Source organism: Dama dama, chromosome 13 (genome assembly GCF_033118175.1).
Source record: "Dama dama isolate Ldn47 chromosome 13, ASM3311817v1, whole genome shotgun sequence".
NCBI lineage: Eukaryota > Metazoa > Chordata > Mammalia > Artiodactyla > Cervidae > Dama > Dama dama.
Window position 1 is genome coordinate 72377579 of NC_083693.1, and position 23383 is coordinate 72400961.

Sequence of the window (23383 nt, forward strand, 5' to 3'; positions counted from 1 at the left end):
GGCCAGTGGTGGGAAGGGACCGAGGTAGGGAAGGGAGGAGTCTAGAGGGGGCACACTCCGCGGCTGCCAGCCCCCACCCTTCGTGCTCCGTACTGTCCACACAGGCACCTGGTGACTTGGTGGGAGGGGAGGTGGGGACGAGCTGCTGGGTCCTGAGGTCCCCCGCCCCTCCTTAGGGTCTGGCTGGCAACCCAGCCCTCCCTTCCTCCGGGGATAATTTTGGAGGCTGAGGTCAGGGTCCTCGGAGGGACGTGGGGGGTGGGCGGTCAGAGGAGCTCCAGTGGACCTCCAGTCACTCCCATTGTAGCCCAGGGGCCTCGGGCAAAAGACCTTCCATCTCTGGACTCAATTTCTTCACATGAGAAGAGCGTTCGTGGGAGAGAATGAGGTCACGGAAAGGCAGGGGCTGTGGGGCGGGGAGCTGGTCAGGAGACTACTGCGTGATCTTTCTCCAAAGCCGTTCCCCAAGCACCCCCTGCTTCTGGATCTTCAGCAGAGGCGGACGAAGAAGAGGGCTGTCCACAAGGGGGAGGGGGTTTCCCCCCAGCCTCCAGGAGGCCACCCAGATTAGGTTCTGCTTCTAGGCGCAGACTTAGGGCCTTAGGGTCAGCAGGGAGGGCGGCGGGGGCTCCCCCTGGCCTGACTTGCCACCCCCATCCCGAGGACAGTAAGTCTGTCCTCAGATCTGCCAGGGCCCTGTGATATGGCCCAAAGGCCATAGTGTTCAGAGTGGCAGAGATCACCCCCCACTCCGGGGTGGTGGGGAGAGTAGGCCAAGAAATGGGTGGGCACCCCTCCCAGCCCGCGGCATCTGTCTGCAAACTGAGGGATGCAAGGGAAGCCCACACTGAAGATCCTCCTCCTCCGCAGAGGTTACACACCTGGGATTCCTTTCTACCAACCCCCATGCCTGCCCTTCTCCACTTCCCTAAACCTCCCTGAGAGGGACGGGCCTAGAGGGTGGTTGGCCCAGCCGAGTGCGGGGCTCTATGTCGGGGCTGGGACTCTCACCACAAGTTCTTTGGAGCCAGGGTCTCTGGCAGGGTCCCCACCCCCCACCTGCACTTCCGTGTGACCCCCGGCTGGAGGCCTCCCGGCGGATCTGGAACACCTGCGAGTGCCAGGTGTGCAACTGTGCGTGTCAGCGTGAGCACACGTGTGAGCTTGCCCACATATGTCACGGTGGGCAAAGATGGATGTGATGGGGCCTGTGTGTGTGCGTGCGTGCTTGTGCTGGCTGCCAGTATGCGTGTTTTGATAAGAGTGTAACCAAGAGCCTGCTATCTGTGAGCTTCCGGGACAGGGAGGGTATGTGTGCGTGTGTGTGAATATCAGACGTGTGAGAGCCTTCTGGCGGGACTGAGGCCGATGGCGTGTGTGTGGGTGTATGTGACGGAACATGTGCTCCGGTGTCTGTGTGTTCACCAGGGTATTCGCATGTCCAGGTGTGCACGAGGCTGCACATGTGCCTCCGGGCAGACGGCCTGGCACATGTTGAGGACACCCAGGGTTTCATAACGATGCGTCCTCTGCCTGTCTGCGTGCCTATGACTGAGCAAGCATGCGGCCCTCCCGGCCATTTCTATGACGTGCGCGTGTGTTGCAGTGTGTTTGTGTCGCCGAGTGTGTCAGGGTTGCCACGTGTGCTCCCACAAGGGTGCCTGCATTTCCCCCCGCGTGTTTATGGCTAGGAATGTGGGCGCCCCAAGGCTTCTCCTAAGTGTTCTTCCCGCTGCGTGTGCGGTAGCGTGCGTTCCCCCGTCTCCAGAGTGTGCGTTTGTGTGTTTCTGGGTGCGTGAGCCACGCCATGCGTGCTCAGGACCTTGGCGATCAGTGCTCTGGTATTCTGTGCGTGCTTCTGTATTCCGAGCGCGTCTTCGCGTCTTCCTGGGGTCTGCGGCCCAGCCCAGGTTCGGCTCCCAAGACTTGTCCTAAGCGGGCCCGTGTGTGCGCGCCCGTGTCCCGTCCTATGGGGGGAACGTGTGCCCAACGCGCGCGGGGTACCTGTGCCCGTCTAGCCAAGAGTGGCCCGCGTGTGCGAGCGGGTTTCCGGGACACCGCAGTGGTGGGGGGCGGCTCCGCGAGGGGCGGGGGTCACCGGGACTGGCCGGCGCCGGCCCCGTGCGCGCGAAGGCGGGGGCGGGGGGCGGGGGCCGCGGGGGGGCCGCGGTACGAAAAGGGCGGCGCGCGCGGCGGCGGCGGCAGCTCGGCGGCGGCAGCGGAGAGCGCAGCGCGCAGCCCGGTGCAGCCCTGGCTTTCCCCTCGCCGCGCGCCCGCGCCCCCTTTCGCGTCCGCAACCAGAAGCCCAGTGCGGCGCCCGGATCAGGTCCCGCGCCCGCGCCACTCCCGGGACCGCGACCCCGGCCGCCCCGCGATGACCGCGACCGCAGCCCTCCTGCCCGTCCTCTTGCTCCTGCTGGCTTTCGGCCGCAGTGCCCATGGTGAGCCCCCCGGCGGCCCGGCTCGCGCCCCCTCTGGGGAAGCCTGCGACGCCCCCCCCGGCCGCCCGGTGCCCCGCGCGCCCCGTCCCGTGCGCCCTGACTCCCGCCCGTCCCGCCTAACCCTAAGCCCTGCGCCGTGCCTGCCTCGCCCCGCCTGCCATCCTCGCATGCCAAACCCTGCCCTGGGGTCCCTGGGGGGGGGAGGGGGGTGCGGGGAGCGGGAGGGGTGTGGGACCCCCGGCCCCTTCCCGCCCCGCAGAAGTGGCGCTCGCAGGGGGCCGGTGCGCAGAGCGGAGGTATGGAGAAACGAGGTGATGCTGGGGAGCCCTCAGTGAACACGCTCTGGGGTGCAACTTTGGGGGGGGGTCTCTGCGTGTGCGCTCGGGAGCAGGCCTGTGGGGGCTGTGGAGGGTGACTGCCGTCGTCGCCCCAGAGTCCCAACCAGGAGCACAGGCTGGGCCCCTCCCGCGTGGCGCTGGTCTAGGTGAGGGGCTGCGACACTCCTGTCTGCGGCGGCCATCTGTCCGTGACGCAGCATGCCCCCTTCGCGCAGGGCCCCCCCCCCCCACTGCGCCAGTGGTTATGGGGGGGCTGTCTGAAAAGCTGCTGAGAGTTAATGTAAACGCACACAGTAGGTGCCTATTAAAGTGCTGGAATCTCTAAAGGGTGTCAGAATTGCAGTCTTGTCCGCAAAACCCTTGTTGGTCTCTTTAGTACCAAGCACCTGGGGTGGGGAGTTTGACCTGGGTGCCTGGCTTCGCTGGGATTAACCTTTGAAAAACTCAGACGCCTTACCTGTGAGCCTTCCAGGTGGACCTGTCTGAGCTTTTCCGGAGCTGAGCTGAATACGTCAAAAACCTGTCCCCCGCCCCACCTTTAGCTCACTTTGTAAAAGTGAGGGTTTGGCCCAGTCCCCCGGGGTCAAGCTCTTTTGAGCTTTTCGCTGTCTCCCCATTCCTGCCTTGGAGGGCCTGACGTTTGTCATTTCTCCGAGGGACGCTGGGTGTCTGACTGGGCCCCGGGAGCTAGGCACTGTGCTGTGATGACCCCAGACCCAGGAGCAGGCGGGGGCTTTCCCCCGGGTGGCTCTCGACGGCGTGCCTGACTGTGGGCCAGGCGGGTAGAGCCCCTGAGGGGCGGAGGGGCCTGTCGGGCCTCGTGCGGCGAATGGCGTAACCTTTCTTGTGCCCCAGGAGCTGAATGCTTCCCGGCCTGCCACCCCGAAAATGGATTCTGCGATGATGACAGTGTGTGCAGGTAATGGAGGGGCTCCCCAGAGGCAGCTCGTGGCGGGGACGGGTTGGGGGGGGGCAGGGCAGAATTCTGGGGAGCTGTGACGCAGGCAGAAAAAGCAGGGGGCCCCTGGACTGCAGCGAACAGCGCCCTCGCCCCCACAGAAAACCAACCAGTGGGGGAGAGGGGTGGGGGGGGGACGAGGACCGGGGTGGCTGGGGATGGCGGGGGCGGGGGGGGGCATGGTGTCACTAGCTCCTGTCTGTTTTCTCAGAGGTGGGGGGCGGGCAGGAGAGCCTCTTGCAGGGTGAGACCACTGCGGGCCACTGCGGCAAAAGGCAGCTGTTCCCCTGGCTCCCAGGGACCCCTCTGCCCGGCCCCTGGGCCCATCTCAAGTCTGAGCTACCCTGCTCGAGTGACTGGGGTTGGTTTCCTGCGGCCCACCGGCCTAGTGCTGTGCAGAGACCCCCTCCCCGAGCGTTCTCAGTTCCACAGAAAGCCACCGCAACTCTCTCCCCACCCGTGTCCCCCACCACTCATGTGTCCCCGTCTTTCTCCCCCCACCCCCTGATGCCCCATAGGTGCCAGCCTGGCTGGCAGGGTCCCCTGTGTGACCAGTGCGTGACCTTTCCCGGCTGTATGCACGGCCTCTGCGTGGAGCCCTGGCAGTGCATCTGCAAGGACGGCTGGGACGGACACCTCTGCGACCTAGGTGGGCACCTGCCCCTGCCCTCCCTGCCCCCGCCCCAGCCACCTCCTCCCCGCCCGGTGGGGTGGCGGCTGCCTCCCCGCCCCCTGTGGCCTTCGCCCAGCACACCCAGCAGCCTGGACGGTGATGATCTGTTTATCCGCTTCCCACTGGTGCTGGGGGCTTCCCCACGGGGCGGGGGGCGCTTACTGCTGCTCCCCACTGCACTGCCAGCACCCAGCGCTGGGGTGGGGGGGCGTGGGGGCTGCCCGTTGAATAAAGAGTCCCAGAAGGAACATGCCACACAAGGCTGAGAGGGTGGGGGCCGCAGAAATCTGTCCCGGGGGGTGGGGCGCTGAAGCTCAAAGAGGGGGGCGTCGCAGAGCCAAGACTCCAAGAAATTCACAGGCGAGGCTACTGAGGATGCTGTGACATAGAAGCAAACAGACGCGGGGGGGATGCTGGGTGCTGAGTGCGGGGCCCGTGGGTACCGAGTCAGGGCCACCGGCACAGGGGCGGGGGCTGTGCTGGACGAGGTCAGGTGTGGGGGCCGGGGGATGGACGGCCGGGAAAAGCTGAGAAGTAGCTCAAGTGCAGATTGGTGTTATCTGTTGATTTCATTAATTTATGCAATCTTTGCCCTCCATTACCCTGAGCAGTGGACAGTTGGCTGTCACTGCATTTGCAGGCTGCAGAATGTTCACCCGAGCCCATTCTCATTTGGCAAAACCTGCCCTGACGCCCAGGCAAACGAGGGTCCTTGAGAAAACTCCCCTGGCGGTGTAGGCAGCTGCCGTAGGGCCCCTGTCCCTCAGTCCCCCTGCCAGCGTCCGCAAAGACACCTGGTATCTAGAGGGAAACTGAGGCTTGGGGAAGCAACGGGGTCCTGCTCAGGACACTTAGGAAGTCGGGAGAGCAGCCGGCTGGCTACCAAACCCCACTCTCCACCTCCAAAATGGGTTCATTCTCATCCAGGGGGATAACGCTTTCCCTGGAGAAAAACCCAAGAACTGTAGTGTTACCGCCCCGCGAAGCTGGGCAGTGGGCTTTCAAAATCCCCCAGCGTGTGGGTCTTTAAAGTGCCCTCCCCCACCCCCGCACGGAGCAGGATTTTCCCTACAGCTGACTCAGGCTCTGGCCAGCAGGGCTCGGATCCCTGGAAGAACCTCTGAGCTGTTTGGGGGACCCAAAGGGGCCCCAAGAAAAGCCACCATTGGGGATCAGGGCTTTTTAACCCAGAGCCCCATTCTTTGTGATATCTAAGCCCGGGACCCCGCCGTGGAGTTTTCCAGACAAAAGGTCCCTCCCCACTGGGTCGACAAAAGCCTGGGGCGGCTGGGTCCAGAGGAAGCTGCCCTCCGGGTAGTTCCTGGCCTTCTCCCTTTTCACCCGTCTTTGAGGCTGTCACCGCCACAGCTGCTGCCCCAGCAGGCAGAGACCCCCGGCCGCTCTCCCCTTGTGGCAGCTTAATCCATCCGACTTTGGGGTCGGAGGCCCTGGAGGGAGGGGGAGAAGCTGAGCTGATCCTCGGCTAGGCTCACAAGACTTGACACTGCAGGAGAGGAGTGGGTGGTCGCTAGCTCTTGCACTTACACGGAGGGTTCCCAGTGACAGGGGAGCCTGAGGCTCACGCCGGGCGTTCCTATAATGATAAATCCTCTATGTTCCCCTTGCGCCAGCCAGACTCCTCCTGTGAGCTCTGCACAGGCCCTCGTCTGGCGTGCGGGGCTTTTCCTTACCGACGGATGGCCATGCCCTCTCCCTGAGAGGGTGCAGGGCTCTTGAAATGAGGGAGTCCATCTGCACGTGTGTGGCTGCAGCCCCCAGGGACCCCCACCTGGAGCTGCCCCTCAATCGCCACCTCTTCTCTGGCTGGCCCTGGCTCTCTCTTTGGCCCAGGCGGCAGCTCAGATGGTGGAAAAAGCCAAGCGGAAAGGGGCTCTCAGACATGGGCTGGGGAGAAGCCCTTCTTTTCTAAGCAGGGAAAGTGAGGCATAGAGTCTGGGGTGGTGGGGTGGCGGGGGAGAGGAGCAGCTGGCTGAAGGTGGGTGCAGCAAGGGTCCCTCTCCTGTCAGAGAGCCCCCGCCCCGGGTCCCCCCTTTGTTCAGCCTGTCCCTGCCTTGCTGAGCCCCGAATAATGAAGTGTGCGTGACGGGAGGTGTAAAAAGGCGGTGGAAATATACCAGTGTTCATGGAAACCCGTGCTGACAGGCGAGCACTCAATACCTCTCATTTCACCGCCTTCAAAAGATGCAACCTTTTTATCATGGACCCTCTTAGTTCAGAACCTGAGAGCAGACAGACCACCGGGAGACGGAGGAGGCAGTGCTGGGGCTAAATCAGGTTTCTTGATTCCCGACAGGGGGCTTTACATCTCTTTTCCTCCCCCACCTCCCCGCTCCCCTTTGATGGAAAAGTATACAGGGGCAGGTGATGTCTCTAACAGTTGGGCTGTATTCACCCCCTCCTCCACCTACGAGCGGCAGGGACCTCCTCAGACACTAGAAACTGGTCTGGAGCTTTAGGGGGAGGGGAGGGGTCCGCAGTGAAGGTCAGTGTTGCGGAACCCGACAGGTGACCTGGTGCCGGAAAAAGGGACAGCGGGCCTGCGTGAAATCTTGGTGAGCGGTCGTGACTTTCTGTCCTCGGCTCCCAGAGCTGTTTACTTAGGTCAGGGTTCTGGGGGAGTCGCAGCACTCCCTTGCTGAGGACCCTGATGGGTGACCTTGGACAGTGACCACAAGCAGGGAATCTGGGCAGCTCACGCAGGCTCCCTGCCTTGACCAGAGCGAGGGGTGTCTGTCTCTCCCTGCCCCGACCCACGATGCTCTCCTTCTAGCCTCTGCGACACCCCCCACCCCCGCCACCAACCTCATCTCATCTCCCTGATTTTCTCTGCCTTCCAAGACATCCGGGCTTGCACCTCGACCCCCTGCGCCAACAACGGCACCTGCCTGAACCTCGAAGACGGCCAGTATGAGTGCTCCTGTGCCCCTGGCTTCTCGGGAAAGGATTGTCAGAAGATGGACGGGCCCTGCGTGGTGAATGGGTGAGCATTCTCTCCCTGCGGATCTGATAAAGAGCGGCTTTAGAGTCCCGTTTCACACCCCCTAAAGACCCTTTCAGCCTAACCCAGTCGGACCTGTCGGCGGACAAAAGACCGAGGAAGTGCTCCTTCTGCACCCTGCGGGGGGGCTGCCCCTCAGTCGGGGCCTTTCTGGGGGAGTCTGTCATTTCCGTCATTTTTTCCCAAACAATCCTGAAGGTGATTTCATATTCCCCTGACGTCCCCAAGTCCTGATGTGCGTGAATGACAGTAGATTGGGGACTCTGAACCTGAGCCCCAGCGGCATAATTTTCTAAAGGCGACGTAACAAGAGATCAGAGTTTGGCAGTGCCCGAGGCTGTTGGTGAAACCCAGTCTCCGTACCTTAGGGGCAGCTTTGGTAGGGTGGGGTGGGGGGTGGGCGGCAGGCTCTGCATTGGGGTCTTCTGGGATGTATGTCTTAGGAGGTGGGGAGAGGGGGCTGTGGCCAGCATGGGGCAGGCGGGAGGGGGAGGGAGGGGGGGGGTCTGGCCCCCAGCTACCCTCGTGGAGAGGGGCCTCCAGGGCTGTGGGCAGTGGGCAGTGGGCACGGCAGATGGACCGGTCCTTGGCCTCTCTGGTGCCCCCCTGAGCAGACTTCCCAGCAGCTCAGCCATTTCTGGCCCCCATTGCCCTCCTCACCCTCCGAGGAGGAGGGGGTTTAAACGCAGGCCAGGGAGGTCAGGCGAGAACTCAGGGCAGTCTCCAGCCCTGGGCCAGTGGCTGCGGGTCGGGGGGCGACCCTGTCTCGTGAGGAAGCCGAAGCTTAAGTGCCTTCCAGGGATGGGGCAGAGAGCCCCCAGAGCCACACAGGCCAGGAACCAGCCTTCTTGCAACATTCTAAAAATCGGCGTTCTAGGGCTGATTCGTGTTGATGTGTGGCAGAAAACAGCAAAATCCTATAAAGTAATGATCCTTCGATTAAAAAATAAATAAGAAAAAAAAGATCAGAGTTCAGGGTGAGGTCGGAGGACAGGGGTGACCACCGAGCTCCATTTCTGCTTCCTGGCAGGAAGGGGAAATATGGAGCAAGACCTTTAAAATATTTTGCTTTCCTCCCTAACAGACTTGAGCCCGTCTGTCAAAATAGAGCCTGGGGTCCTTGAAATTCCTCCAGAGCCCCAGCTCCCCTCGCCCTCACCCTTGCAGCAGCAATGCTGATTCCTTGTGCTCCAAGCCCCTTTCTTCCCCGGAGTTTCGGCATTTATCAAATGACAAAGGGTCTGCTCGTTTAAAAGCACTTACATTAAATGCTCTGTGCGCTCCGCTTTGAGCAAACAGCTTTGGTCTGCAAGCTGCACTGGGGTGAATGGGCCACTATTAACCAGCCGGGCCCAGACGCTGCTCCTGCCTGGCAGACAGAGCGCGCGGCTTTCTTTCACTCTGAGAGTCCCCAAGGGTTTCCCGTACAATAGCCCGCAGGCTCACTCCGCAGAAGATAAAATTAATAATAAGGGGCTGGGGGCGGCGGCGGCGGTGGTGGGAGAGAAGGAGGGATGCCCTGCTTGGCCCTGCCTCTGTGGCCTGGGGGCGGAGCTAAGGGGAGGGCTGGGCTCAGTCGTGGGGTACCACTAACTTTGCCTCTCTCAGCCTCAGTTTCCCCACCTGTCCAGTGACTTAACCGTCAGGCCTCTGGTCGGTCGGAGAGGTGACGTGAGAGGTGGGAGAGGAGATGGGCATCCTGGCACGGGAGGTCAGGCATGTTCCAAGTTGGCAGCGTGATGGGGGTGAGGTGCCCACCCCATCTCGGACGGTCCGGGAGCCCCTCGCAGGCTGGGGCTCACGGTGCCCCGGCACCCACCCCTCTCCCCACCCCGGGGCCTCCCTGGCTGGTACTCCCTCACCTCGAGCGTTCTGGGCACCTGCCCTTTGGTTGGGTCCCAGGAGGTTTGTGGTGTGGCGTGAGGCGGGGGCAGGGCACCCCCACCACGGCCTCGCTGTCCTAGCCCAGCGCCCGAGGGCCCTTCACCCTGCCCCCTGTTGTCCTCCAGCTCGCCCTGCCAGCACGGAGGCAGCTGCGTGGATGATGAGGGCCAGGCCCCCCACGCCGCCTGCCTGTGCCCCCCGGGCTTCTCGGGCAACTTCTGCGAGATCATGACCAACAGCTGCAGCCCCAACCCGTGCGAGAACCAGGGCATCTGCACCGACATCGGGGGTGACTTCCGCTGCCGCTGCCCCGCCGGCTTCATGGACAAGACCTGCAGCCGCCCGGTCAACACCTGCACCAGCGAGCCGTGCCTCAACGGCGGCACCTGCCTGCAGCACTCACAGGTGAGATTCGAGTGTCTGTGCACGCCCGCGTTCGCCGGCCCCCGGTGCGGCCGGAAGCGCGCGGCGGGCCCCCCGCAGGTCACCCGTGTGCCCAGCGGTTACGGGCTGACCTACCGCCTGACCCCCGGGGTGCACGAGCTGCCGGTGCAGCAGCCCGAGCACCGCGTCCTGAAAGTGTCCATGAAGGAGCTCAACAAGAGCACTCCGCTCCTCTCCGAGGGACAGGCCATCTGCTTCACCATCCTGGGCGTGCTCACCAGCCTGGTGATCCTGGGCACCTTGGGCATCGTCTTCCTCAACAAGTGCGAGGCCTGGGTGTCCAACCTGCGCTACAACCACATGCTGCGCAAGAAGAAGAACCTGCTGCTGCATTACAACAGCGGGGAGGAGCTGGCCGTCAACATCGTCTTCCCGGAGAAGATCGACATGACCACCTTCACCAAGGAGGCCGGCGAGGAGGAGATCTGAGCAGCGTCCCCGCCGCCCCCCCCTCCTCGGGGTCCCCGCAGAGCCCCCCGTCTCTCTGTGCGGTCTGCTCTCATCCTTGTGGTGGCATTTGCTCCCCTCTCTGTCAAATCTGGTGAACGCTATGCTTTCCTCTCCCGCCTTTGCGCTGCCGTGTGACCAACGTAATTGCCAGATGAATCCTCTTTCTCTCTTCTTAATGCATGATATAAAAAAATAATAATAATAACGATAATAATAACGAGAATTTCATCTTTAAACGAGTAAGACAAATAAGTATGTTATTCTAAACTCTCAACCTAAAATCAAAAAAGACCAAAAAAAAACATGGCAACAGTGCCAGGGCTCCGTGCCGACGCCCCCCTCCAGCCAGGGGTGGGGTCTCGGCCACGGGGTCCTCGTGAAACCGTTACGAGTGCTGTGCATGACCACCCACTGTGAAAAGGGCTAAAATCTCTTTCGTTCGTTAATTCTCACGCACCACTCCCGACTCGCACTCACGTCAACACCGCAGACCTTTCAATCTTCCCGATTGACTTGGGATTTTAGCAGAGTGCAGCGGCCGTGTGTCAGGCAGAGAGAGAGAGAGAGAGACAGCCCCGGGTTGGCTGCTGGGGGTGCTGGGACCTCGTCCCAGCCCTTCTGCTCACTCGCTGTGTGATCCTTGGCGAGTCCCTTTCCCACCCTGGGCCACCTCCTCCCCCCCACCTCCAGGTGGGGGCTTAAACACCGTGACCATCAAGGTCCTCTCTTGCCCTCAAAATCTGAATTAGCAACGAGGGAGTGATGAACCAAAACCGTTACCCTAAAAAATAAGGATCTGATGAAGACACAGTCTCATCCTGGGATCCGAAGGTTTTGGCCTATCCTGGATGTACACTTGATGTATTTGAAATGAATTTTGACTGCATTTCTCAAAGTGGGGAGCCTCCTGGCTCATTGCCCACCTGGAAACGGTTGCCCCCTTTGAGTCCCAATGTGCAGTCTGGGGCTGACCCTTAGGCAGCCCCCCCCAACCTACCCACCTACTCAAGGCCCCAACAACTGTACCTGCCTCCGACCCTGTAGATTAGAGATATCCCCCAGCAATTTAAGTGCATCTTGAACCGCAAGTGCCCCTGGTGTATCTGAGCAGCAACACAACCCTCACCAAGGTTTTTCACAGGGTTTGGTGGAAACTGTCGCTTGTGGGGCATTTTCTAGTTCTGTGGCCATAGAGGTACCAGACCAGACCACAGCGTGGATTTCATTTGTGTTGCTGAGTTAACTGCCCTCAGATCCCCAAAGACCTAGCCAGCTTCTGAATGATAAACTTTGCCTTTTTTTTTTTTTTTGTAGAAAAAAGAGCATCTATCTTTTGTGTAAAAGTAGATGGGCCAGAGTTCTGTTTAGCTTTCCAGCTCTCAGAGTCGGGCAGCTAAACAGCCCTTGGGTACCAGTTAGGAATATTTTGCTTCTTGAATTATTAAGATAGGAATGTATATTCTTAGCTTATTGAGTATGACCTGCCTTGCTTACCTTGCTAAGCCACCGTCACCTACGTCGTCTCTGTCATTCGATCACTCACATGCATCCACATGGGTCACCAACCATCACATGACTGCGAACATCATCACTGTCAGCCACTGGTTTACCGCCCCCAGGCCCTGGTCATCCTGTTTCACAGCCCGACCCTCATCTCCCCAAAGCTCCCCAAGTCTCACCTAAGACATTGTCCCCATCACTCCAGACTTCATCATCCCCAGCCCAAGCTCCACTGTTCACCTTCACCCACACCCTACAGTCCCGACGTCCTCCCCCCGTGACCACCTCCCACCCTCACCCCAAACCCTGTCCCCCTCGCCCCCTTGTCCCCGCTGCCACATCCTCCCCCACCCCCAGCTCTGGTTACTGCCCCCACCCCTCCCCTCCCTGGCCCTCACCCCCAGTCTCTAACAGCCCTCACCCCAGCTCTCTCTACCAACCCCCCCTCCAAGTCATTGGAGTCACCATCTCATCTCGTTTTGAGTTCGTTTTAAGAGATAAAAATTTTAAAAAAGACAAAAAAAAAGAACTGTTGGCTCGGTTGGGCGGGGGTCTGGCACCCCCGCCCAGCCTCTCTCTCAACGTGAGACCCCTGATCGAGTCAGCTGACGGTTCTGATCCTCAGTTTCCCCCCACGCCAAATTCCAAGATTGGACGCAGCGATCAAATTTCTCTACGCCACGCTTTCGACCTCCGTGTTGTAGAGAACGACCATGTCCCCTGATGACAAGGGAAAGACCCCCACCCCACCCCACCCACTGCCTATCCTTGACCAGTTCCTCACCCATCCATCCTCCATCCGCCATCCATTCAATCAGGAAGCATTTCCAAGCACCTGCTGAGTGCAAGGCGGTGTGCGGGAAGCTGAGGACGCAGGATGGGGGCCCTCTGGGAGGGGCGTGGACACACAGAAGTCCCCAGGGAGCCTAGTGCAGTGCAGGTAATGCAGCGTGGGAGGGGAGACGCCTCCCTCACAGTCTGACCATCTCACTTGCCCACGTGACAGATCCTCTTACCAGCACTCCATGAGGCCGCCCCACCCAAATTCCACAGCGCCTCTCACACACATCCCGCGAGATCAGAACCAAGTCAGCAGCCTCGCCACGGTCTTCACGTCATGCAGAAATGGTCCATTCCATCTGCTATGGGGTAACCAGATTCTGCTGAGAGTGTTGGGATCCTTGACTGCCCATCCGCACTTCGTGTGCGTTTGGAGTAGTGTGTAGTTTACGCCAATCCCGGGGAAGCTCAAAGACAGCCATCAGAGACATGGTCCCTAGTATATGGTCCCCAACCTGGGGGAGGAGCAGGCATGATGATCTTGTAACTGAAAAATTTCAAACATGTCAATGATGGGCTCTTTTTAGCTTTCCCGTCTCTGCAGCCAGACATGCAAAAAAAAAAAGTTTTGTTTATTGAAAAAATAAACAAAAACCAAGGGCTACCTCGTGTGTTTCTCCAGTTTATTGTGCGCCGGACTACACACGTCCCTCCCCACTGGTGGTCTCTGACCTGGACAAGAGGAGTCAGTCTTTGGAGGGCCCTGCTCTGGCCCCATCCAGCCCTTCCCATGCCGCGGAGGAGGCCACAGGCCTCCCAGCCCACCCTCTGGGGCCTGGAGCCCAGGAATTTCCTCCCCAGTGGTCCCACCTCCAGGGCCCTTGGTGGTCTCTTCCCTGGGTCTGACGGCTAGCTGTTTGTGGGCAGTGTGGATGGAGCTGGGGCGTGAGGAGTGAGCGGTTCCACCTGGGAACACTCAAGTCCCCTCGAAACAGGACTGAGGGCCGGCTCTCCCCGGCTGCTGCATTCCAGCGGAGAACTCCAGAGGGTCTGAAAATTCCATGTTGACCCCAGGCCTTCCAGGACTTAGGGAAAGTAGGATTGCCTGGGTGAGGGAGCAGAACAGATCTGAAGGACACTTGGGGGCTTCCCTGGTGGCCCAGATGGTAAAGAATCTGCCTGCAATGCCGGAGACCCCGGTTCGATCCCTGGATGGCGAAGATCCCCTGGAGAAGGGCATGGCTCCCATTCCAGTATTCTGGCCTGGACAATCCCACGGACAGAGGAGCCTGGTGGGCTACAGTCCATGGGGTCAGGCATGACTTGGTGACTCACATTTTGGAAGCTTTTAAACATTGGCACATCAGGTTTATTGGCTCCGGGTGTGCCTCTGATCTGGGCCCCACTCATGATCAGGGGAACCTGCCTTTCCTCTGGTCCCAGGCCTCAAGTCGCAAGCGTGTCCACTCAGGTCACTAAAACCACCCACGAGGGATTTTGAAGGTGAAGTGTCCACCCAAGAGGGGTCGGCCAGAGTCCCCCTCAGGGGCAGAGACTCAGTCAAATCTCTTATCCTTGCTGGCCTGGCAGATGGCCTTGGGGTGGGGTCTCCTTTCCACACCCTCCCTGGGTCTCTCCGCTATGTCCTTGCCACCACCCACCCAGCTGCCCCGCCCAGCCCCTGGGCACCCTCGAGGGTCTTCCTGGCTCAGTCCCACCTCTCCCCTCCATGCTGCATGGGTCTCCTGTCTGTCCACCTCCCATTCAGCCGGGCAGGGGGCGCTGGGTGTCCCGACATCGCAGAAACACAAACGGGACAGCCAGGGCCATGTAACCTCAGAGACTGATGCTCTTCCAAGAATCATTTAAAAAAAAAAAAAAATAGGATGACAATGTTGAGACTACAAACCTAGAAGCTTCTATGAAAGAGATTTTTCTAGGAAAATAGTAATGATCACAATTGCTCAATGTTGCTAGCAGGAATGGCGCTGGGAGAAGACTCGGAAGTGGCCCAGCTCCCTTCCCTGACTTGGGGTGCAGCACATTTGACCCTTTGATGGAAGAGGGCAGGCCCACAATAGAGATGGTCCTAGAGCAAAAAAAAAATTTTCAAAAAGGATGAAGATCTTTTCATTCTTTCTTCAAAGCTAAGAGAATCCCAGTGCTAAAGCCTGACCAAGTTAGCACTGCCGAGTAGAGGAGCAAAATCTTTAATATAATAACAAAACAAGTAAATGTTTTTTTAATAAAACTCATGATCGAGTAGAGCGTTTTCTGGAAAAACAAGTCGGGTTTCATTTTAATAAATGTATCCATAGATAGTGAACGCCCGAGTGTCCAGGAGGGAGGAAACCGTGATGGATGACCGAAATGGCTGTGAGCCAAGCTGGGGGTCACGCAGGTGACCTGGGAGGAGAAGGCAGCCAGCCTGCGGGACCGGCCCCTCCCGCAGGGCCGCGGTGGCTGATGAGCCGGCTCCGCAGGGGCGAGGGGGGCCTGGGGTGCCATCAGGGGAAGGGACTGGGTTGCTGTAGTGGGTAGGGTGCGGGCTCAGCGCCAGGTGGTCCCGGTCACTGGGGCCCGAGGATGGGGGAGCCCCAGTGGCGGGGGCGGGTGGGGGTCCTGGCAGGAGGGGTGGTTGCCCTGGGGGGCCGCTGCAGGGTGTCCTAGGCTTGGGCAGCCGGCCAAGGAAAATATCCTGTGGGCTCCAAGGGGAGGAAGAGACAGGATCTGCACGTCCCTGCAGACGGGCGGGGGCTTCCTGCAGGGGATGGAGGAGGTGGGCTCCGGGGGCCCAGAGCAGGGCCCCAGCACCCAGCTCCCACCAGCATCCAGGCCCTGGGTCTGGGAAATGTCCACTCAGCCACTTACAATCGATATGACGCCTCTGATCTGGCCCTGGGATGGTCTTCCCTTCAGTGCCTCTCTCCCACTACTGAAGAAGAGAGCGTTGGCCTGCGTATCACCCTTGCAAGACCCTCCTCGTGGAGCTCATGGGAAGAATGAGGGGAAGGCCAGCCCCAGGCCCCAGCCTGGGGAAAGAAATTTCCAGCTGACTCCAAAGTGCTGAGGGCGCGGTCCTGCTCCGTGTATCCTTCCAGATGATCTGCTCTGTGACCACGGCAAAGATGCAAGAGTGGACCAAATCGCAACTCAAAATATAGGCCCCCCCCCCCCCAAAATAATCAGTTCAATAGATGCCAGAAGGAAATTGAAAAAATACATCTCTGATTTTTTTTTTAAAAAGCCAACTAGGAAAAAAATGCGTTATCTCCTTAATAGACGTCTTCAAGAGCTTCTGTCTTAAACGATGTTCAGTGTCCCAGGGCTCAAGGAAACCTAAGGGCAGGTAAAGTCATGCTTTTTGCAGCAGGAAGAGGCCCTGGCTTTAGAGTCAGAGGGGACTGGCTTTACCCTTGGTGTCCTTGGGGCCACCTACTATCTATATGTCTACTTCCTCACATTCGACAGAAACGCTGGCCACCAGGACAAAATACCATAAATACCATAGACCTGGTGGTTTAAACAACAGACAATTATCGTTTATTTCTCATGGTTCTGGGTCTGGGAAGAGATCAGGGTGTCAGCATGATAGGATTCTGGTGAAGGCTTGCAGATGGCCATGTCCTTGCTATATTCTCACATGGGAGGGGCGAGAGAGAGAGGCAGAGAGAGAGAGAAAGAAGAGCAAGACCCAGCTCCTTGGAGTCTTCTTAGGAGGCCACTGATCCCATTATGAGGCTTATATATGTGTATATATATATATATATATGACTTCCCAGGTGGTGCTAGTGGTAAAGAATCTGCCTGCCAATGCAGAAGACATAAGAGATGTGGGTTCAATCCCTGGGTGGGGAAGATCCCCTAGAGGAGGACATGGCAAGCCCCTCCAGTGTTCCTGCCTGGAGAATCCCATGGACAGAGGAGCCTGGCAGGCTATAGCCTATAGGGACGCAAAGAGGGACATTAATGAAGCAACTTAGCATGCATACGTGTGTGTGTGTGTGTGTGTGTGTGTATATATATATATATATATATATATATATATATACTGGTCTGAGTAGTTAAGTCCAGTGTTACAAGTATACTAATTATCCCCAAAATTAATTTATAAGTTTAAAGCTATTTATTGACATTACATCCGTTAGATACTATGCTTTTAAGGTTTATCCTTCAAAAAGTGAAGCGGTAAAAAAATGTTTTTAAATTGTAAAGGGACAAGTCACATCAACAAACATTAAAGCCAAAAGTGATAAGAGTAAAAAACAGTGTGTCTTGCATGAAGCAGACACATAATGTCGGTGTGACGAATAGGGGATTAAAGCAATGCGTGCATGGATGATAGCTTTGAAAAAATCTAATCTCCAGCCTCACTATCTTATTTACAAATGTGGAAACAGATCAAAAGAATAACTAGCCTGAAGTTTTCAACTTTGCCCCTCGGGAGACATTCAGCAACGTCTTGAGACCATTTTCACTGTCAAAATTGAACTGATGCTGCTGGCACCTAAGGTAGCCACCAGGATGCTACTAGACAGTGTACAAAGCCAAGGACAGCCCCCACAACAAGAACTATTTGGTCCCGAATGTCAGTGATGCCCAGGTTGAGAAATGATGCCTAAGATGGTAGGGCAGGAAGGGGAATGTTATGAACAATAACACATGACCGTGTCTATAGAGTTAACACTGGGCTAAGGATGGTATTCCACACCCCTCCAGCTTTACTGAAATACAACTGACATAGAACACTGTGTAAATTTAAGGTGCATAATGGGATAATTTGATATTCCTTTACTTTGGAAAATGATGACCCCAGTACAGTTAGTTAACACATCCTTCTCCTCACATAACTGGCATTTTTGGTTGCTGTTGTAATAGGAACATTGAAAGTTTACTCTCTCAGCGAATATCAACTACACAAAGCAGTGTTGTTAACGACAGTCACCATCTGTGCTTTGGTGGTTTTGGAGTTTAGTCACTAAGTCATATCTGACTCTTGTGATTCCAAGGACTATAGCCTGCCAGGTTCCTCTGTCCATGGGATTTTTCCAGGCAAGAATACTGGAGTGGGTTGCCATTTCTTTCTCCAGTGGATCTTCCCTATCCAGGAATCTTATCCGGGGATTGTACCCGGGTCTCCTGCAGCGCAGGCAGGTTCTATACAGACTGAGCTAGATTCCCAAGAACTTACTCGTCTTGCAGTTGGAAGTTTGCACCCGTTGGCCACCATTCCCTCATTTACCGCACCCCTCAGCCCCTGGAAACCAGCAATCAAGTCTCTGTTTCTATGAGGTCAGCTTTTTTAGGTTTCATATATACAAGTCATACAGTATCTGTCATTTTCTTCCTTCATTTAACCTAATGCCCTTAAGATTCATCTATGTTTTCACAAGTGGGACGGCTTCCTTCTTTTCATGGCTGAATAATATTCCATCATGTGTGTATGTGTAAACACATATATATAAACATCTTCTTCATCCATTCATCCTTTGGTGGACACTTAGATTGTTTCCATGTTTTGACTATTGTAAATAATCCTGCAGTGAACGTGTGGGTGTTTGTTGCTCAGTCGTATCTGACTCTTTGCGACCCCATGGACTGTAGCCCGCCAGGCTCCTCCGTTCATGGGACTCTCCGGCAAGAATACTGGAGTGGGTTGCCATGTCCTTCACCAGTTATCTCTTTCAGAGAGTGATTTCATTTCCTTTGGATATATACCCAGATATGGGATTTCTGAATCATGTTCATTTGTTTTTCAATTTTTTTGAGAAACCCCTATGCAGTTCTCCATAGTGGCTGCATCAATTTACATTCCCACCCATGGCACACAGGAGTTCCCCTCTGTCCACATCCTCACCTCATTTGCTATCTCTTGTCTCTTTGATAATAAGTGTGAAGTACGGTAATATCATCATCTCATGTAACTCACTCAACAACCCAAGAGGTAGATAATATTATCTTCCAGTGCTACAGATAATGAAATCCAGGCTCAAAGAGGTAAAAACACATGCCCAAGATCCTCTGGCTGGAGAGGGGTTGAGCTAAACCCAGCATCGACTCTCTAAATGTTTATGTGAATTTTCTTTCCACTACCCAATCCTCCCTTCTATTTTGAAAAATAATGTATTCCCAGTTTTCTTAGTGTTAGCAACTATGTTTCCCTGGGAGTTTCTGGGAGACAGGCAATCTCAGTCCGTCATTCCTGGAGCTCATCAGGAAGAATCTCGAGCAGAATGAGCTCCCAGGCTTTGTCATTTCAGGATGGAGCATCTCTGCTTACCTCCTCATCCACTCACTCACCAATTGTGGGATAACTCGTCTGCCTCTGATGTCGCCTCCTGAGCTCCGCTCCCCCGCCACCTAGTAGCTTCCAGATGTCACTCTGCAGGTTGTAGATAAGAAGGGAATCAGGATGGTTTGCTGTCATTATTATCAATCATAGCAATACCAAACTAGTCTTAATGCTAAGGCACCATATTCAGCCCTTCATTTTTTAAAAGAAATTTTATTGGAGTATAGTAGATTTACACTGTGGTGTTAACTTCTGGTATACGGCAAAGTGAACTGGTTATTTATGTGTGGATATGTGTAACTGATTCACTTTGCTGTATGCCTGAAGCTAACACAACATTGTAAGGCAGACTACATCACGCAAAATGCCTGGCTGGAGGAATCACAAGCTGGAATCAAGACTGTCAGAGGAAATTTCAACAACCTCAGATATGCAGATGATACCACTCTAATGACAGAAAGGGAAGAGGAACTAAAGAATCTCTTGATGAAGGTGAAAGAGGAGAGTGAAATAGGTGACTTGAAACTCAACATTCAAAAAACTAAGATGGCATCCAATTCCATCACTTCATGACACATGGAAGGGGAAAAAGTAGAAGCAGTGACAGACTTTCTTTTCTTGGGCTCCAAAATCACTGCGGATGGTGACTGCAGCCATGAAATTAAAAGACACTTGCTCCTTGGAAGAAAAGCTATTACAAACATAGAGTATTAAAAAGCAGACTTTCGCCAACATAAGTCTGTATAGTCCTAGTTATAGTTTTTCCAGTAGTCATATACAGATGGGCGAGTTGGACCACAAAAAAAAGCTGAGTGTCGTAGATTTCAGATTGTGATTTCAGATTGTGGTGCTGCAGACTCTTGAGAATCCCTTGAATAGCAAGGAGGTCAAACCAGTCAATCCTAAAGGAAATCAACCCTGAATATTCGTTGGAAGGACTGTTGCTGAAGCTCCAATACTTTGCCCAGTTGATTCAGGGAGCCAGCTCATTGGAAATGACCCTGATACTGGGAAGGTTGAGGGCAGGAGGAGAAGGGGGAGACAGAGGTTAATGGTTAGATAGCATCACTGACTCAATGTACATGAATTTGAGCAAACTCCAGGATATAGTAGAGAACAGAGGAGCCTGGCGTGCTTCAGTCCACAGGGTTGCAATGAGTTGGACATGACTTAGCAACTGAAAAACAACAATATATATATATTCATTTTTTTCAGCTTCTTTTCCCATATGAGTTATTACAGAATATTGAGTAGAGTTCCCTGCACTATACAGTGAAAGTGAAAGTCATTCAGTCGTGTCCGACTCTTTGCGGCCCCATAGACTATACAGTCCATGGAATTCTGCAGACCAGAATACTGGAGTGGGTAGCCTTTTCCTTCTCTAGGGAATCTTCCCAACCCAGGGATTCAACCCAGGTATCCTGCATTGCGGGGAGATTCTTTATCAGCTGAGCCCCAAGGGAAGCCCAAGAATACTGGAGCAGGTAGCCTTTCCCTTCTCCAGTGGATCTTCCTGACCCAGGAATCAAACCGGGGTCTCCTGCCTTGCAGGCGGATTCTGTACCAACAGAGCTATGAGGGAAGCCCTGTAGTTAGTCAGTTACTTGTTAGTTACTTACTTTCAACAAAGTAACTTGTGTATTTTAATCCTTATCTCCTAATTTATCACTTCCCCCCACCTTTCCCCTTTGGTAACCATAAGTTTGATTTCAAGATCTGTGATTCTGTTTCTCTTTTGTAAATAAGTTCATTTGTAGTATCATTGAAAAAAAATTAGATTCCGCGTACAAGTGAGATCATATGGTATTTGTCTTTCTCTGACTTACTTCAGTTAGTATGATCGTCTGTAGGTCCATCCATGTTGTTGCAAAAGCCTTTCATTTTTATCTTCTCAGACTGTTCAGGGACTTCTGGACACTGGCTCTGAATTAATGCTAATTTCTCTGGACCAAAGCATTATTGTGGTTCACCAGTCAGAGCACTGGAAGTCAGATGGGCAGTGAAGCCTTACTTAGGTCTGTCCCATTGTGGGTTTCTGAACCCACCCTGTGGTTATCTCCTCATCTGGGGCTCGTAATGAAAATAGACACCCTCAACCACAGAAGACCCACGTTGATTATCTGATTCATGGAGGAGTGGCTATGATGGTAGGAAAGACAAAATAGAAGCCACTGGAAGCGCCTGTTTCTATGAAAATTGTGCACCAAGAGTAATACGGTATCCTTGGAGGGACTGCTTCAGATCAGTGCCACCATAAGAGGCGTGAAAGATGCAGAATTCCTTCAATATTTCCTTTTGACTCCTTTATTGGGTCTGAGAAGAAATAGATGGATCTAGAGGAAAGACAGTAAATTATTGTAAACGAATCAGGTGGTGAGTCTGATCTGCAGCTGCTTTTCTAGCTGTGGCTTCCTTGCTGGAGCAAATCTACACATCGCCTGCTGGCGCCTGCTATGTAGCCAGTGTGCCGGTACATCTTCTTTCTTTATACCTGTGAGTAAAACTACCAACCAGTTGACAAGGCCAGCAATACATCACCGCCGTCCTTCCCGGGGCATGTCAGTTCTCCAGCACTTTCATAATCGACTCCCCAGGGATTTTGCTTGTCTTTCCCTTACCAGGATACCACGCTGGTTCATCACATTGATGATATTCCACTGATTGGACCTGGCGAGCAGGATAAAATGCAGGGGAAATGCCTGCATCCAGAGAGTGGGAAATAAATCCCACAGAATTCAGGGGTCCGCCACCTCAGTGAAAAATTCTAGATACTCAGTAATTTGGGGGGCACGTGGATATATACTTTCCAAGGTGAAGGACAAGCTGCTTCATCTGCCACCTCCTATCAATATGAAAGGGACATGGACTTCCCTGGTGATCCAGTGGTTAAGCATGTACCTGCCAATGCAGGAGACACCGGTTTGATTCCTTGTCTGGGAAGATCTCATGCAGGGGCCCAGCTAAGCCCATGTGGTGCAACTGCTGGAGCCGGCGTGCCCCAGAGCCACTGCTCTGCAACAAGAGAAGCCACCATGATAAGCCCGCACCCCGCAATGAAGAGTAGCCCCTGCTTGCTGCAACTAGAGAAAGCCCCCACACAGCGGCCCAGAATGTGAAGGTGTTTATGTCCCATGGGAATTGTTACCAAGGTTTCTGAAGGGTGACCTCGATAGAGGGAGGTTGAATTAACCAGGTAGCTAGCCAGTTTTGTGGATATTGGACAGTTCTCGTTCTCAGCCGCATTGGCATTGTCACCTGGGCTCGGGAACAAGCAGCTTTGTTAGAAGCTTATGAATGGTCCCAGCACCTGTTATGTCCACTCTCCAAGGCAAGTCACCTCTAGCCTCTGGTGGGGGTCCGATTTGCAACAGCAGAGCCCAGCACCTGGGCAGGGGTGGGGGCGTCTGGGAGCGGACTGATTACATTGGACCCCTTGCTTCCGGAGCAGGGAGCACTGTGTTCTTACTGGGACAGGTATTTATTTGGATGTGAATTTGCCTTTCCTGCCTCAATGCCTCTGCCAGAACTAGCATCCACGGATCTACAGAACACACCCTTCCATCAGCAACACAACAGTGATTCTTTTCCATTGAATCAGCTCTTCACATCAGGTGGCCAAAATACTGGAGCTTCAGCTTCAGCATCAGTCCTTCCAATGAAAATTCAGGATTGATTTCCTTTAGGATTGACTGGTGTGATCTCCTTGCAGACCAGAGGACTCTCAAGCATTTTCTCCATCACCACAGTTTGAAAGCATCAGTTCTTCAGCACTCCGCTTTCTTTACGGTCCAACTCTCACATCCATGCATGACTACTGGAAGAGCCATAGCTTTGACAATTCTAACCTTTGTTGGCAAAGTGATGCCTCTGCTTTTTAATATGCTGTCTAGGTTTGTCATAGCCTTTCTTCCAATGACTCAATTCAGGTAGAACCTCCGGTAGCCCAGACTCTCCACACATAAATGCTTGGGCCACTCTGCAAGGCCAAGAGCCACGAGTAGTTGAGGGGCTTGCTAAAGGCAATGGGAATATGAAACAGGCATGGGAAGAGGGTAGTTATAAACACCAGCTACAATGATGGAGCCAGTTGTAGGAATGACTGTAAGAATTATGGGTAGTTCTTCCTTCTTTTAAATATGTCTATGTATCTATATGCTCATTATTTCTGCTTTCTTCCAGCCTCTCATGTCCTTATCATCTAGCTTAAGACGTGGCACTAGTCCAACTTCCTATCTCAATATTTAAGTTGCAGGACTTAAGAGGAGGCCCATTCCCGAGTGATGACCGGACGTATGTGTTTAGCTTCATGGGGAAGGTCTGGGATTTTGCAGGATGCTTATATCACCAGCTTCACAGGCAATGAGGAGTGACCTCAGTCTGTTTATCCTTGCGGGCTTCCAGCTCGGCTTATGGATTTTTGATCCCCGACCCTCTCTCTTCTCTCTTATCTCCCCAACTGCCTGCCTTGTGTTCTCCCAGCTGCAGTATCAGAAAGTCTGCAGAGACTGCTTACCAGGCCCCGCAGTTGTGCAAGGTCAGATCCGCCCCCCTTCCTGCTTTCTGCCCCTTCCCTTGGAGTGGTTCAACTCTTAGGGTTGAACCCA

The 23383-nt window shown here is 55.0% G+C and overlaps 1 protein-coding gene across 3 annotated transcripts; it reads left to right on the forward strand.

The window, feature by feature from the left end:
- The first annotated feature begins 2309 nt into the window (after positions 1 to 2309).
- Positions 2310 to 10318, forward strand: DLK1 (delta like non-canonical Notch ligand 1). 3 transcript variants are annotated; one of them, XM_061159724.1, is made up of 6 exons: positions 2310 to 2441; positions 3635 to 3698; positions 4256 to 4386; positions 7270 to 7411; positions 9439 to 9718; positions 9938 to 10318. In XM_061159724.1, exons 1-6 carry the CDS (start codon positions 2375 to 2377, stop codon positions 10184 to 10186), a joined length of 933 nt encoding a protein of 310 aa, XP_061015707.1. In that variant the 5' UTR covers positions 2310 to 2374; the 3' UTR covers positions 10187 to 10318. The 3 variants fall into 3 exon arrangements, with proteins under 3 accessions (XP_061015707.1, XP_061015708.1, XP_061015706.1); XM_061159725.1 differs by having other exon boundaries at positions 9944 to 10318; XM_061159723.1 differs by having other exon boundaries at positions 9439 to 10318.
- The last annotated feature ends 13065 nt before the right edge of the window (positions 10319 to 23383 follow it).

Excerpts from the sequence above, each read along its gene's own strand:
- DLK1 (XM_061159723.1), top strand. The coding sequence starts at position 2,375 with ATGACCGCGACCGCAGCCCTCCTGCCCGTCCTCTTGCTCCTGCTGGCT. Across the intron at positions 4,387-7,269 it reads CGGACACCTCTGCGACCTAG|ACATCCGGGCTTGCACCTCG; the intron begins GTGGGCACCTGC and ends CTGCCTTCCAAG. Across the intron at positions 7,412-9,438 it reads GGGCCCTGCGTGGTGAATGG|CTCGCCCTGCCAGCACGGAG; the intron begins GTGAGCATTCTC and ends GTTGTCCTCCAG.